Below are 15777 nucleotides of genomic sequence, written 5' to 3'. Positions count from 1 at the left end.
GACTGGTTTCAATTTAAGGGACTACATCCCGGTCACGGTTACAAGCAGCCGATGAGAGGAGAATCATATTTGGCAGGAAATGCTTGGGACTCTGATATGGCCCACATGCCACCATCATAAAATAGCTTGTGGGTCAGGAAGCACATGAATTCAAGTCACTGCAATGCCTGCTGCTTTAGAAAGGAGACAGCAGCCAAAATATTAAAAAGAAACTTCACACTTTTTCCAGAGGTAAATACTCACTTCTGCTTTTTTACGTGCTTCCATAGCTTTCATAAGCATCATATGTTGCCTTCTCCTTTCTCGTTCCTATTAAAGCAGATAAAATTAGAACAAGACTCAAATACAGTTTGAGTATCAATTTTTTCTAAAAGCTCAGTACAACAAGTTTAGCATTAATAGACAAGTCACAGTAAATACTAAATATAGGACAAGAATGGCCAAGTTTGTGCATGTTTTAGTTCAGGTTTAGAAAGCAAATACAAGAACAATCAAAAGCAAAAAGGTAAAGCAATGAACATGGAGACAGTGTAAAACAGAAGCATACAAATTTACTTATGGTCAGTTGTGATGCTCCTTCATAAGCTGGCAGAACAAAAAGCATAATGGTTGGCTGGAACAGGTCAGTTACCTTACATCTGCTATTAGAAAACTTGCAATCTTAATGAATAGCCAATTAAACAGAAGGCTGTATTCCTGATCATTTACAATATTGCAAAAGGTGATGTTTTTAAATGATTTAGCTTCCTATTTTCTGTAAGGAAAATCCTGTTTGCAAATTCAATGAATTAATATGCTGAGTTTTTTGGTCTTGAGACCAGTTTTAATTAAACTAGTCATGGTTCATATAAAACATGAATAAAGTAGGGTATTCCTATTTACTGATGCCTATCCTTAAATGTAAAGCCACAAAAGTGAATCCTGGCATATGCTGATACATTTAATTTCAATACAAACTACAGTAGTATAGAAGAAAATAAAAATGTCCTTTCTACCTAACTTTAAAAACTCTAAAATTAAATCCTGGCTCCACTGAATCAATGGGAGTTTATTTTCTTCAATGAAGCTAGGAACACATTTCCTTTCACTTTCATATTAAAATATTATGCATGTATTATTTATTAAAAACTAATGTGCTCAACACTGAACAAACATGGGGAAGATTTGTTCCTGATGTAGTATTCTAATCCAAAATGATAGTAAAAACTTTCAACTGATCCCCAAAAATGGAACAAGACTTGGAAAATTTTATACAAACAATTACCCAATAAAGGTAAAGTGGAATTTTTTCATAAGCTCAAGCCTGATTTTAGTTAACAGTCCACCTTATATTGTGACATCAGTAATGGAGATTTCCAGTCAACAGCCTCATTTATAGATTGCCATAGATTGTTCAATTTATAAACATTTGAGACAAGTCTTACTTGTTTTCATTAATAGACAAGACAAGCAGATGTATGCAATGCACTGTGCTGTAAAGCCATGCAGCAGTATGTAATATGACAGCAGCCAGTGCTACATTTTATGCATTGCTATGACAACCATATCACAACCAAATCACAATGCGGTGTTAGATGTACAAAAATAAACATACCCATACCATATCTAGTCTATGCCTCTCCAACTCCTGGTAGAAAGAGTTGGCACAACATTATGAAACAGAAATCACAAAGTCATAAAACCACTTTATAATCCCCAAAAAGACCCCAATACCAAAGCAAGGCAATAAACCATAAGATGAAAGAAAAACTTGTGCAGGAATCAAAATCAGCAATTTAAAAAGAAGATATTTTGAAGTTATTTTCCCCCAGTAGTTTAAACAGTAGTAAAAAAAATAGCATTTGCTAGTATTCTGACAATTGTGTATATACCGACCTGATGTTTCAGAAGAACAGCTTGCTGCCTTCGCATCTCCTTCTCCTTAAACATGAAAACAAAAAAGCACTTAAAAACTTACAAACATTACTTAGAAATAAGATGCAAAGTTCATGTAATGTTACACCCTAAATGTCTGAGTTCTCAGGGGTTTTTTGCTCCATTTTTTCATAAACTGTACATCACATAGCACCAGTTTATGACAGCAAATCTATTGAACTGAGGATCAGGATATGACAAGAAAACTTGGCAGCTCTGAGAGTACATGGTTTTAAATATATCAAGTTTTTCAGTGTTAAATGACTAAAATAGCAACAGGTAGCAACTGACTTCCTCATAGTATGCATAAAACAGAAAGGAAGTTGTGGACAATGGTATCTCATACAGGGTCTGGCAAGCATTTCTAGAGCTGCTCAAACCTAGCATCAGCTAAGCCTAACTTCCAGAAGTTAACAACACTTAAAATATAACACATATTTATACAGACAGACAAACAGACAGACACTGTGCATTGTATTTATTTGTATTATGTTATTAGTATTATTTTAGAATCCTACCAGAGTCTGCTGAATATACTCTTCCCACATTATTTGATAAGCATTAGGCACAATAACAGTTTTTATTTTTTGAAAATAAAAACTCTGATGCTCATCTAAACTAACCTTTATTCGTTTCTCGGCCTCCAATAATTTGGCATTTGCCGCTTCTTCCTTCTTTTTCTTTTTTGCCTGTGCATGCAAAACAGGTCTCAAGGTCATGCAACAGCACCACTACAACTTGAAAATCATCTCAGACTAGAAATAAAGCTACATGCCTCACAAAGTGCAAAACAATATCACATCTTATGTAGACATTATAACAGATTTCTTCCCCAGTACATTTTGCATCACTAATAATTTAATGATTTATTCACTTTTTTACCCAAATCAAACCAGAATAATGAAGCACTTTCAAAATTTGCTCCACTTGCATATTTATAACCAAGAAACATAAGTATCTGAAAATAATTCATTTAAAACTACTATTGGCTAGGAGATTAAATTTTTATCTTTACATAAAACAGTAGGTTGAAAACTAGTCAATGATTTATCAGGTTTTTAAATTTTAAAATACATATTTGATGCAATTTAAAATGTGCAATTAAAGCCAATATAAGGAATGTTCAACAACATGTTATGCAAATAATATTCCTACTCATTTAATTTATAACAGTATCAATAATAGAATAAGACAACTGAGATCAAAAAGAAATCTGTTGTCAGACAGATCAGAAACAGAGATCTGAAACAGAAATCTTAAATAGAAAATCCTTTAATTTAGTTGTACATGACATGGGTACATTATATGAAACAACCATCTGCAATATGAATGCTTTTTTTTTTTTTTTTTAAAAACAGACCATGCACATATATCATAAAGATCAGACTCATGCTATTCAATGTCGCCGTCACACATTTTCCTACAACTCTTCACACAATCAAGATAAAAGTTAAATATTTTCTTTCTTGCCACTGTAATTTATCTTTTAAAACCATAGTGCTTGTAATCCATACCCAGAGTCAGGAACTAATTTCACATAAAGCAGATTTCCTTACTATTTCGCAACCTGATCTTACAACCATGCACTTGTTTAGCTTTAAGTATAAGTACTAATTTTGTAGGCACTGTTCTTATAAGTTAAGCATACATGTAAGGTATTTGCATGACAGGGGCCATATTTTCATCTATAGTTATTTTTAAAAGTTATGATATAGTGAGGCAGGATAACATTTGAATCAAGACTGTAGAATTTGTAAGTAGAACCTATTACAATCAAATAACGACAACCATGTAGATAAAACAGCAATGAAAAAACAGCATTCCTGAAGAGTATGAAAAAATATACTTAATTTATTGTTTCTACCTCTAAAATTTGCTGAGCTCGAAGTTCTTTTTCCATTCTGATTTGTTGAATTCTCTTAATTTTCTCCTGAAAAATTAGAAAAAATCATTTAACTTTTTCAAATCATGTCAACAAAGGAGCGAAAAAGAGATTATTTTTCTCCTTTAACATATAAAAATAAAGAAAAGATCTCCAGTTATTTACAGAAAGTCAGATCTATATATTTCCTTTCATTTTCCAATCAATTCAATTGTGTGTAAGATTAAAAGTGTTAATGCAATGTTCTCTATTAATTTATTTCATGGATTTCTGAATGCACTGAAAGCTGAAGCCATGCCTATAAGTTAATGTTTAGGCAGTCACCATTTTTTAATGCTAACTTTGTGAAAAGGTATAAAACTGATGACAATACAAATGAGTAACAAAGGCAAGATCCTGGCTCATTGATGGTTAGCCTACCTAGCTGAAATACTTAAAAAAAGAAAGTGCCCTGATGTGGTGTGTTTCTGCCAGGAATTAGGAAAGTTCTGAAATACTCATTGTTTTCTACTGTTCACTCCTTAATTCTAACAGCCATTCCTCAGCCTTCACAGATCACACTATTTGGGTTATAGAGTAAAGCCCCTCTGAGAATACTGTGCTGCCAGAACTATCTGCATAAATCAGTCAGTAGTTAGCCTAGACACATCTGCTCTGGCTGGAATATGCACAATTAAGTACTGTATACTTTTATTCCCATTAGGCCTTGAAATAGCAAGTAGTCATTGGCTTGGATGGTCTACTTTTAGTTTTCAGCAAGTAGGTAGAATAGAATAGAACCTGGGGGCGGGGGGTGTCTTGTCTGGCATCTGTAATAAAGTAATTTGGCTAAGCACCAGGACTGAGAAGTGTTTAGCAGTGCTGAAAAACCAACACAAGATTAGCTTCCAGCAGCTGCTTTCGTGGGTCTTTAAACTTGCTGCTGTCTGCCTTCCCAGTTCCCCGGGTATATCACTTGTTAATCTGTAATCCTAGCTTGCCATAAACCTTCTTTCCCCATCTACATAACCAGGGCTTTCCAGGCACCCACCAAGGCAGCAGCCCAGACCAAACAGGGGTCCATTGTGGCAAACATTAAGGGTTCTCTTAGGGTCCATGGCATATGTTCATCTAAAGGCACCATACAATCTGATCCCAACCATAATGTGTCCTGCCTTGCCACACATGTCATATCAAGATCCTGAGCTCCACCTGTACTAGTAAGTAAAAAGCTGGGTGCCTGTAGGTCCAAGCTCTACAATCAACTGATTGCTGGCGCCAACCCCAGACTTCACTGGGGCCAGTTTGAAACCCCAGTGTGGTCCCAAGCCAAAACTGAAAATCTGCTGATGGTCCACGTCCTGGGGGTCAGCCCTGGACTTGCTACACGTTCTATTTAAGCTGCCATACAAGCCAACCATAAAAATGGTCTATATTAGATATGGAAAATTTTTATAGCTGGCTTCCCATTTGATGGCACCTTAAATTGGGTGCACATGTACCACCCATGTCATTTATCCCATGATTGACACATGAATCACAGCATAATTGCAACATGTAGAGGGGGCCTGTCAGACAGGGTCAACACTTTATTAGGAGCTAGCAGCTCCATTTCTGAAGTAGCTTATAGTAATGTCCCCCCTTTTTCCTGGCCTTCTGCCCAATATCTTATTCACTTAATATCTACACAGTAATCAAAGTGGCAAGATATGTAAAGCAAGCTGACTGAAGAATGGAGGACTTCACTACATATGCCTACTGAAGCTCTCTGTACATGTCTAGCTCATGAGCTGCTGGAAAGTCCAGGTAACCATAATTTTGCCTCTAAAATGTCAGAGCAGCCAAATTCATCATAATCTCCCAATTAACATCCAACATACAAAAACACCTACAGGTCAGGTACAGACATTACACTTTTATCATTACAAGTGACCAGAAACCAGTCTATACCCATAACAGAACACAAGTTCAGCATACAAAGCCAGTCTATACCTGTAACTCAACAGAAGTTTGACACACATAGACTGGTTTAAAACTGGTGGAACCTGATCTAAGATTTATACCCCTACCAAAGGGTGACTGTGTGTTCTGTTCTCTACCAATCTAAATGTAAGTAAACAGCTTAAAATGCAAAACAGTTTTGTGCCCAGTGTTGCAACGTTGAACACAATGGCTGACAAGGCGCAACTGAGGTAATGGAAGGAAAGATTACATGCAATCAGGTGCTCTGAAATGGACCTGGAACCCCAGAAGGACCTTCTAAGAGGGGCAGAATGAAATTGGCCAACAAGGCAATGCCTGAATCGCCTGTGCATGCAAACTGGAAGATCAAAAACAAACATGATCAGAAGCAGTTACTCTAATAACATGAATATAAGCAAGTGCAGTGAAGTGCAGACTAGGGAGCACGTGCTTGTTTGCCTACTCCTTGGTGAGACCTATATGAAGGAAGACCTCACTAAAGCAATGGAAAGAACAACTTGTGAGCAATTATAGAAAAACATCTACTTTATGACAAAGACATGACAAGAAGAAGAACTGATTTAAAACTACACTGCTTACAGAAAACCATGCAACAAATCAGTTCCGCCTCAGGGTTTTTGAATGTCTGTACCTAGCTACAATGTACATCATGAAATCCACATGAACCTAGTTCTCACTTTAAAAAATTGAAGTTAAAGTTTACAGACTTTACCATTGTATTTAGTAGGGAAAAAAGTGTAATTAATAGTGATGTCATAGCTAAAACTAAAGCTAAAAAACAAGAGACGAAATCTCTCCCATTAGAACTCTGGAAGTTCTGGAGAAACACAACTATACAAGGAATGTGTTATCAAGGGCCTTAACTTTCCAAATTTACCATCAGAATGTGCTGTGTACATATCTGAACAGTTAAGACTGATATGCAATACAGCCAGCTAAGGTGAAGGCTGAAGCATGCCCAAGTACAAGACTCATGCCAAGGCCTGAGATGACTCTTCTCTCCTCCACAACTGAGATCAGGAACAGGAAGCTGCAGCTGCCAAAATCCATTATGATGTGGTGGCAACTTCTAGACCAGTATAAACAGTACTGAAGACTAGTAAGTCTTAATATTTTCAAAGTTAAAGCTTTAATTGCAAAGGCAGACTCAGACTGATTGGATCCCCCACACCACACCCCTGCCCCAGAACATTTAAGACAACCTGTCCTCACAGTGGCAATAAAAACACATTTGGTTAATTACTGTATGAACTAAATACATGTGGTTGGTTTTGATATTTGTGTTTCAAATAGGTGAATTATTTTTTACATTTCCATTGACTTTTTAATCCCTCAAGATACCATTTATAGGCCAAAATAATAATATCTGGTTTTCTCATAATATTTTTATTTCTAGATAGTAAAATGATAAGATCACACATTATTTCATCCCCATTAATGGTTCCCTGAGGCAAAAAACAAATAGAAAGATATTTGGGTTTATTTGCTTTCCTATGGAACCTGAATGTATGGAGTGTGAAGATTCTATAAATAATATAGATGTTTGTCCCTTAAATAAGGCACGTTTTCAGTATGCTGAGCATTATTTATGTACAAGCTCCATTTTTTAAAAACAACTGAGCTACAAAAGTAATTAAAATACAATACACTATTTTAACTAAGATCTACAGGGCAGGAATTTTCTTGCTGTTTTTTCATATAGATCATAGAAAATTAGGGTTTTGGAGGTCATCTAGTACAGCCTCCTGCTCAAAGCACGACCATTCCCAACTACTGTAGATCATCCCAGCCAAAGTTTGTCTAGCTGGGCTTTGAAAACCTCCAAGGACAGAGATTCCACCACCTCTCTGGGTAACCTGTTCCAGTGTTTTACTACCCTCCTAGTGAGAAAATTCTCCATAATAGTTAACCTAAACTTCCCTTGCTGCAACTTGAAACCATTGCTCCTTCTTCTGTCATCTGCCACCACTAAGAACAGTCTAGCTCTATCCTCTTTCAACCATCCTTCAGGTAGTTGAAGGCTGCTATTAAATTCCCTCTCAGTCTTCTCTTCTCCAAACTAAATAAGCCCAGTTCCCTCAGCCTCTCCTCAGAAGTCATATGCCTGTCCCAGAACCATTTTTGTTGCCCTCCTCTGGACTCTCTCCAATTTGTCCACTTCCTTTCTGAACACAGTACTCCAGATGTGGCCTCTCCAGTGCTGAATAGAGGGGAAGAATCGCTTCCCTTGACCTGCTGGCAACACTCCTACCAGTGCATCCCACTATGCTATTAGCCTTTTTCACAGCAAGAATACACTGTTGGCTCATATTCAGCTTATTGTCCACTGTAACCCCCAGGCCCTTTTCTGCAGATCTGCTGCCCAGGCAGTCAGCCCCCTGCCTGTACTGGTGCATGGGATTGGTCTACCTTAAGAGCAGGACTTTGCACTTGTCCTTGTTGAATTTCATGAGATTGGCCCGATCCTCTGATTTGTCTAGGTGACTGAATCCTAGCACTACCCTCCGACGTATCTACTCCATATCTACAGCGTACCCTAGTCCTACCCCCCAGCTTGGTGTCAGCTACAAACTTGTTGAGGGTGCACGCTATGCCATCTTCCAGCTCGTTGATGAAGATATTGAACAAAACCAGCCCCAGGACTGACTCCTGGGGCACTCCACTTGATACCGGCTGCCAGCTAGACATCAAGACATTGATCACTACTTTCTGAGCCTGATGTTCCAGCCAGTTTTCTATTCACCTTACGGTCCATTCATCCAGCCCATACTTCTTCCATTGCTTGCCTGCAAGAATGTTGTGGGAGACCATATCAAAAACCTTGCTAAAATCAAGGTATACTACATCCACTGGTCTCTGCGCATCCACAGAGCCAGTCATTTCATCACGGAAGGCAGGCAATCAGGTTGGTCAGGCAAGATTTGCCCTTGGTGAATCCATGCTGACTGTTCCTAATCACCTTCTCCTCCAAGTGCTTAGAAATGGATTCCTTGAAGATCTGCTCCATGATTGTTCCAGGGACTGAGATGAGGCTGACTGGTCTGTAGTTCCCTGGATCCTCCCTTTTCCCTTTCTTAAATATAGGCACTATGTTTGCCCTTTTCCAATCATCTGGGGTAATGGCCAGTGGCTCTGCAATCTCATCAGCCAACTCGCTCAGCCCCCTCGGGTGCATTCCATCCAGTTTTTGTTTCTACAAAACCTTTCACAACGAGGTCTGAATTCATGATTAGGGTTCTTCGGTGCGATTACAATATAAATAACGCATTTCTTTCATGCATCAATTGTGACTGCAGAAGAAACTGCTATCAACATCCACAGTCTGAGATTACAATGAATATATGATATCACTCACTAAACAAATTAGCCCCGTTCAGAGGTTTGGTGAAGCCTATGTAAAAAGCTGCAAATTATTTTGCCACAAAAAAGTTCCTCCTAAGTTAAGTTTGATTTTTGGTATAGTAGATGCCTAAATCAGCCTTGTATTCCTTGCTCTCTGTATACAATAAAATGTAAAACTTACTTGGATAATTACTCGCATGTATTTACTAATTTGAAAAATTATCATAAATATAACTGAAAGAAAAAGGACATGATCTAAAGCAAACACATATGAAAGGCCTCTTTAAAATTTTAGTAAAGCTCTCTATCAGAAAAATCAAGACAGGAAATTTAAATTATAAACATCCTCTGTTGTTATAAATGGACATAATTCAACCCAAGTCAATACAATTATATCCATCTACAGCAACAGGGAATTTGACCCTTTATTGAAAGTTTAGAAAATGAAAATCAAGGGAAGGCTTGTATTATCAGACAACACATGGTTTTAGATCTCTGTAGACAATGTTTCATAGAAATAGAACAAAAGTAGAGAAAGACAGAAAGGTTTATTTTTGGGAAACAATTTTTCCAATTTTAGATATATATTTGTTAAAATATTGAAAAACTTCCATCCACAAATAGCTTAATTTATGAAGAGTCAAATATAAAAAATTGTTCAAAGTATTCCGTCTGGTTAAGACATTTGTTATAACAATATTTAACAACAGTTGTGTATTTTAAAAGTAGACAATGTCTAATTTAATTAACTGATATAAAACTATTTTTGAGCTAAAAACCATTGGCAATTATTTGTAATGCATTATTTGTAATGCTAGCAAAGGTATACCAGTATTAACAATAACATACCTGCTTATGTGATTTTTTTTCACACACAGAAGATGAACATTTCACTGTAACCTAAGGGGCAATCTGTGTAACTCTGATTCACATGAGTAAGCACTTACTTATACATGCAGTACCCAATGAAGTCAATAAGGCCATTCATGAGATGTGCTCACATTATGATCAAGAAGTGTACAATCTAGGTTTGCAAAGCAATATAGAAAGTACATCCTTTATACTTACATATTTTAGAAATTCAAATATTAATACACATGCTGCGTAATCTAGCAGATAAATTAAACGTGCGAGTTTAAACGAAAATCACTGGATTTATAGAGCTTAACTAACAAACACAAAAATTGTACCTGCTGTTTCATTATCTTTATCTGTTCTTTTTGCTTTCGCTTTTCTTCAGCGGCCATAATAGCTAGGAGCAAAAATAAATAAATAATTGTCAGCAGGAACAAACTGAAGACCAGTAATGCAATATCGATAATTTTAAAGCTCATCTGCAAGTCCATGCACTCTCTTAGAGGTCTGCTACTTACCTTGCTGTTTTTTTGCTTCTTTGGCAGCTCGAGCCTGCTCTTGCTTCTGAAGTTTTCTCAAAAGCTTTATTTGTGCTGCTTGCCTAGCTATTTCTGTAACATAAAGAGAAAACACTAAGCTCATAATAGCAGTGCTTTCTCATCTGAAAGACCTAACTCAGATGTTTACAGACATTTCAACATAAAGAGAAGACAAAGCATATAGTAGGTTTGTTTTACACACATTTATCCTGAAAATGTATATATATAAAGTTCTTTTGCCAAGATCCTTATATAAACAAATAACCATGGCTGGCTATCACACACCTGGAAATTTTCTATCTTCAACATAAAAATATGTAAAAACATGCTAAATTAGAACAGAGTTACAGAACAGAAGATTTACCTGACATAGACAACAATCTTCAGAACTATTCACATAATATGCCACTTTATAGAATCAAATTATTAAAATGATTATTTTGGAAAAAAGTGTGATCACTAGAGTATATGCCAAGAAATTATTCGTATCCTTATTTATGGCCCTTTAAACTTCACCACAATTTGTGATTTTGACAACATAGCTCAAACATTCTTAAAAAATGGCAGAAAAATCAATGATCATGGATATTAACAAGAGAATATACTAAACACTCCAATGAAAAGCTTAGTAAATAATCTTTTCTTTCACTCCCAAGATTGTCTCCAAAGTGTCCTACTCTTTGGTTATTGAAAAGGAAGTAGTAACCACAGAACAAACTATGTACCTAAGGAGGTATTCTTAGAAAAAAAAGTTTTGCCATATCATTTTGCCAAAAACAGAAATATTTTTAAATCACCTCTGCAAAACTCTACTTTTTTGTCCTCTGAACAAGGTATTTTTTAAACGGGTAAGTAAATTAGAAGGGGTTTTTTTTTCATATTATCATCACCACCAACACAACTGTAAAAGAGGACAAGACCATTTTATGCCAAAGCTAATATATTTTCATGATGACAGTCAGATAGAGTTCTCCAGCACTCAGAAGGTACTTATTACACATGCTCTATACAGACGTGTCTCCCCAGAAGGATCAGAAAGCTCTACAAATCCTGCAAGTAAACTGCTGTGCAGGTAGGTTTTAGAAGTGGTACGTGCTTAGGGAAGGCTTTGGATGTCACCAGTGAAAGGAGCAGCTCCCCTCCATATTAATTTTTTTCTTTTGATTGAGAAAGCCTGACATATCCATATACATAAAGAAACAAGACAGGTGACAAGGAAAATGTCAAAATGCCTGTGATTGAACTAGTGCTGCCTAAAATATGCTGCTGTTATTAATTTGTAAAGATTCTGAAAATGTGAGATCATGAAAAGTTATTAGACCCAAACTGATTTTCTTCCTGATACTCCACAACCTGAATGAAGAAAAGGAAGTCAGGGTGAGTATCAATAGATATAACAGGCTGTAACAGGCCTATATAACTATATATGCAGGACCTCCTTTACACATGACATAGCATTCTTTGGTCTTTTTGTATTTTTACATCACAAGAAATGGAGAAAAAGTAGACCTGAGAGAATCTCTCTAAATATTTACCTTCTTGCATGATCTCATTCAGTGAAATATGTGAACTGCCTCTACACAGTCTCAAATAAGAGGTGATTTTCTACATATACAAAGGGTGTTTTTTACCCATGCATTAAACTCACTATTATTTAAAAATAAATAGTATTACACAACTATTAGCATATTGCTATAATTATACTATACTAATAGTACTAATACACACTACTACACTACATACACACACATACATATATACATATTACACACACACACACACACACACAAAAGACTATGTTGATTAATTTCAGCTTATATTTTTGCTGGTGCAATGAATTTGGAATAGTGTTGGAGAACTGAATGTTCTGTTAATTTTTTGTAGTTTAAAAAAAATCATCACTAGCACCCCAAGTATGGAATGGCTACTATTATATTATAATTTATAAATGTAAATAATAAAATTAATACTCCCAAAAGTTTTTAAAGTACACACAAATACATGATGTATATGTGTATATACAAACATGTATATGCATGCATCTCTCCTGGGTTGGATGCAATTTTAAACTGAATAAATAAATAAATAATGACTGAAGAAAAACTAAAAACATTTTCTCACCCTGCTATTGCCAGCAGATGGCTAAAAAGTCTCGGTGGTCTCTAGGATGGAGTGCAAATCAGGATATCTGAATTAAACCTACCATGAAAGGGTAAGAACACAGGCTCTCCAGTATGTTTTGTAAGTGGAAAATCAAGATATCTATCCTCACAGGATGTTACAAGCAATTGATACCTGTAACCTGTTTTGAGAATCTTAGTTTGAAGACGCTATATAAACACCAAGTACCTCAGTGCTTGGCAAAACAACTAGATCATTTACCAAGATCAAGTGCTAAGGGAAAAGTCCTACTTAAACAAGTTACCTTTAAAAATGCACCCTCTCTGTTTGTCCAGGTAGACCATTTCAATCACGCATTACAGGCACAGGGGAAAAGGCATAATGAACCCCACCAAGGCTTAAATATTGTAAGCAGAAATCCTGGGCAACCCAACAGCCAATACAACTCCACAGTCAGCACATGTGCTGGACCAATTACGAAACTCAAGTGGAAAAAAAATAACCCTTTGGCATAAAGCAATATGACATAGTAGTGAATTATACAATTGAACTTGGATGAATTTCACATGACCGATGCCCATTTAGGACCAAATTCTCACACTTTTCATCATATCAGGTAGTATCTTGTCACAGATATTATTTTATGCCACAGCTGTCCAACTTCAATGTGTCTGGGTGTCACATACTCCCCCAGGCTGTATCTGTGGGGACCATACTCTGCAAGGGAAGCACTAGTGGGGGCCACAGGCACTCTAGGCTGCACACTCTGCAGGGGTGGGCAGGCCCTCCCACCCCTCTCCTTCTCCTGCTACATCACACATGTAGTTGGACAGTCCCCTGCCTGGTACAGAACCCTGCATCGTCTTCCTTTCCCTACAGACTCCCCTGTGGCACTATGCTGTACAGGAGCTCTGAGCTCTTGGCTCCCCAGCACTGCAAGCTGCATTGTGCTGTACTGCCCCACTCCCTGGGGAGGGGGTATGCAGCAGAAGCTGTGGGAGGAAAGGAAAGCACCAAGACCTCAGCTGCTGCTGCTGCTGCTAAAGCAATGGGCAGCAGCATCCTGGTATAAGCCTGGAGGCCACATGTTAATCCAACGCATGCCACCAGCTGGACAGCCTTACTTTGTTACTAATAGTCTCAATGGTTACAATGGAAGTAACTGTGGTGCAAGATATTATTTAAGAGTATTAAAATCTTGTCTTTATAGAGTTAACAGACTGGAGTTTACACTGGGGTACCCACCAACTTTACCGAAACTCTCATTTCAATGGCTTACAATTCCATAACTATCAGGCATAATTCTGTGTTATCTTATTAGATTTAGAGTGTTTAAACATCAGAAGAAGCCATTATATATTTACAGCAAGATAAGTTTTTTTTGTTTTGTTAACACATTTACTGTAACAAAAAATTGTTAAGTAATTTTAATCAAAATTCCAAATAGAATTCATTTGTCAAATGAGGAAAAAAATGTGCCAAGAACAGTAACAGCCAAGATAAAAGGGGACAAAAAAGAGAAAAAGGGTAATATTCTTTGTTGTCATCATTCTCCTCTTCCCATAGTCCTGCAAAGCCCACCTTTTCTCCCTCCTCATATGAAAACGGCAAAGTAGTAAGGTTGGAGGTAGGACTCTGCACACTGCGTGTGAGGGCTAATTAATTTTATTTATATTTTTGCTGGTGCCAAGTATCTGGGGTGATGTTGGGGAACTGAATAGTCTGTGTATTCATGTGCATTTAAAAAAAAGTTGTCATTAACAAGTGTTATTTATTGTGTTTTATAAATCCAAATAAATAAAATTAAAATTGCCCAAACATTTTAAATTTATACATAGACACCTCTCTTGGATGCAAATTTACACTGGCTTGACTTTAAACAGAAGAAGGTCCAATGAAAGCTTTGGACAATATTCCCAGATGCAAGACTTAAGCATGTACAGGAGTATAAACACATAATACTTGCCTTTAGGAATTCCAAACATCAATTTTCCACTCATGTGGTTACATTCAGCTTGTGGAAGTTATTTCTTGTGGAACATTTCTTACCTTGAGCCTGCAACTTTCTTAGCAGCTTGGCATCACTGTTGTCTAGAAATTCAGCACTACCAACATTTGGAGGTCGGCCTTTGCGACGCCTCATTCTTGATTCCTCTCTAGCATGTTGTCTATCTGGATTTGGTGGTCGTCCTCTACGCCCTTCCATGGCCCTGATACGGGGAAGGACTTCCTCTTCCTTCAGAAGACACCACTGCATGCCCTTTTAATTAACATATTTCATAGAGAGATATTATAAACACAAGTCAAAGATAAAATACATATCTACAAACTTATACATACATGCACAAACACATATGTCTACATATGTATATATTTATATACACATGGAAGTTGCATTAGACTAGCCAGTATTATAATGACAGTAGTGACACATGGCCATTGCACAGTTATCATGGGATTTATCACAAACATTTGTAAAACTTACCAGTAAGCCTTACAAGATCTCAACACCAATTTAGTCAGTGAGGAAACACAGGGTTATTACATAGCATGTGTGCTACTACTGCATTTGTTCCTTGTTTTCTCTTGCCTAAATAACCTGATCCTCAACTTAGCTGAGGCAGAATAAAAGAGCCTGGAAACTTGAAAGTAAATAGCTATACTTTATAGTCAAATATTATTGGACAACATGATATGAAAAGGCTTGACAAGCTATTCTAATCATCTTTGCTTAAGTGGTACATATACATTATAAAAAATCTTAGGTGTATAGACAAGCAGGAAAACTAATCAATGTTCACATACTTTTTGAGCATTAGATTTCTCAGCTTTCTAATAAAACAATTAAAAAAGCACAGACTCTGATTTCTATCTTGCATTTTGATTCAGTGACATTTATTTTTCATTTGCTGAAAAATTAATTTGTCAGCCAATGAGAATTAAGCATTCAACATGTTTTGAAAAAAAAAGTTTTAAAAAGTTTTCAACTTTCTAATAATCTGTTCAAACACAGACATAGTAGGGCAGTTCTGTGCCCTGGGCAAAGGTGGCACACAGAGGTGTGCCAGCTGCTGTACTGCCAGGAGAGGCTATTTTTGTGCCTCCCCCCCAAAAGGTGGCACCTGGGGCTGCTTTGGAAATTTTATGCTTTCACTATGCAGG

At 36.8% G+C, this 15777-nt stretch overlaps 1 protein-coding gene across 20 annotated transcripts in view; it reads right to left on the bottom strand.

Annotated features, from left to right (window-relative positions):
- The window catches only part of BAZ2B (bromodomain adjacent to zinc finger domain 2B), a 288601-nt gene that overhangs the window by 66612 nt on the left and 206212 nt on the right, over positions 1–15777 (bottom strand). For 13 of the 20 annotated variants that reach the window (XM_019480273.2, XM_014599410.3, XM_019480279.2 and 10 more), the window contains 8 exons: positions 14665–14875; positions 10474–10566; positions 10291–10352; positions 3779–3844; positions 2538–2603; positions 1876–1920; positions 1595–1627; positions 244–309 (listed from right to left, as the gene is read on the bottom strand). In XM_019480273.2, coding sequence (XP_019335818.1) covers positions 244–309; positions 1595–1627; positions 1876–1920; positions 2538–2603; positions 3779–3844; positions 10291–10352; positions 10474–10566; positions 14665–14875 — 642 coding nt within the window. The remainder of the gene's footprint in view (positions 1–243; positions 310–1594; positions 1628–1875; positions 1921–2537; positions 2604–3778; positions 3845–10290; positions 10353–10473; positions 10567–14664; positions 14876–15777) is intronic. The other 7 variants (XM_019480274.2, XM_019480288.2, XM_019480287.2 and 4 more) reach the window with 2 other exon arrangements.

Source organism: Alligator mississippiensis, chromosome 4, assembly GCF_030867095.1.
Source record: "Alligator mississippiensis isolate rAllMis1 chromosome 4, rAllMis1, whole genome shotgun sequence".
Classification (NCBI taxonomy): Eukaryota; Metazoa; Chordata; order Crocodylia; family Alligatoridae; genus Alligator; species Alligator mississippiensis.
This window is presented reverse-complemented; position numbering and strand designations above follow the sequence as displayed.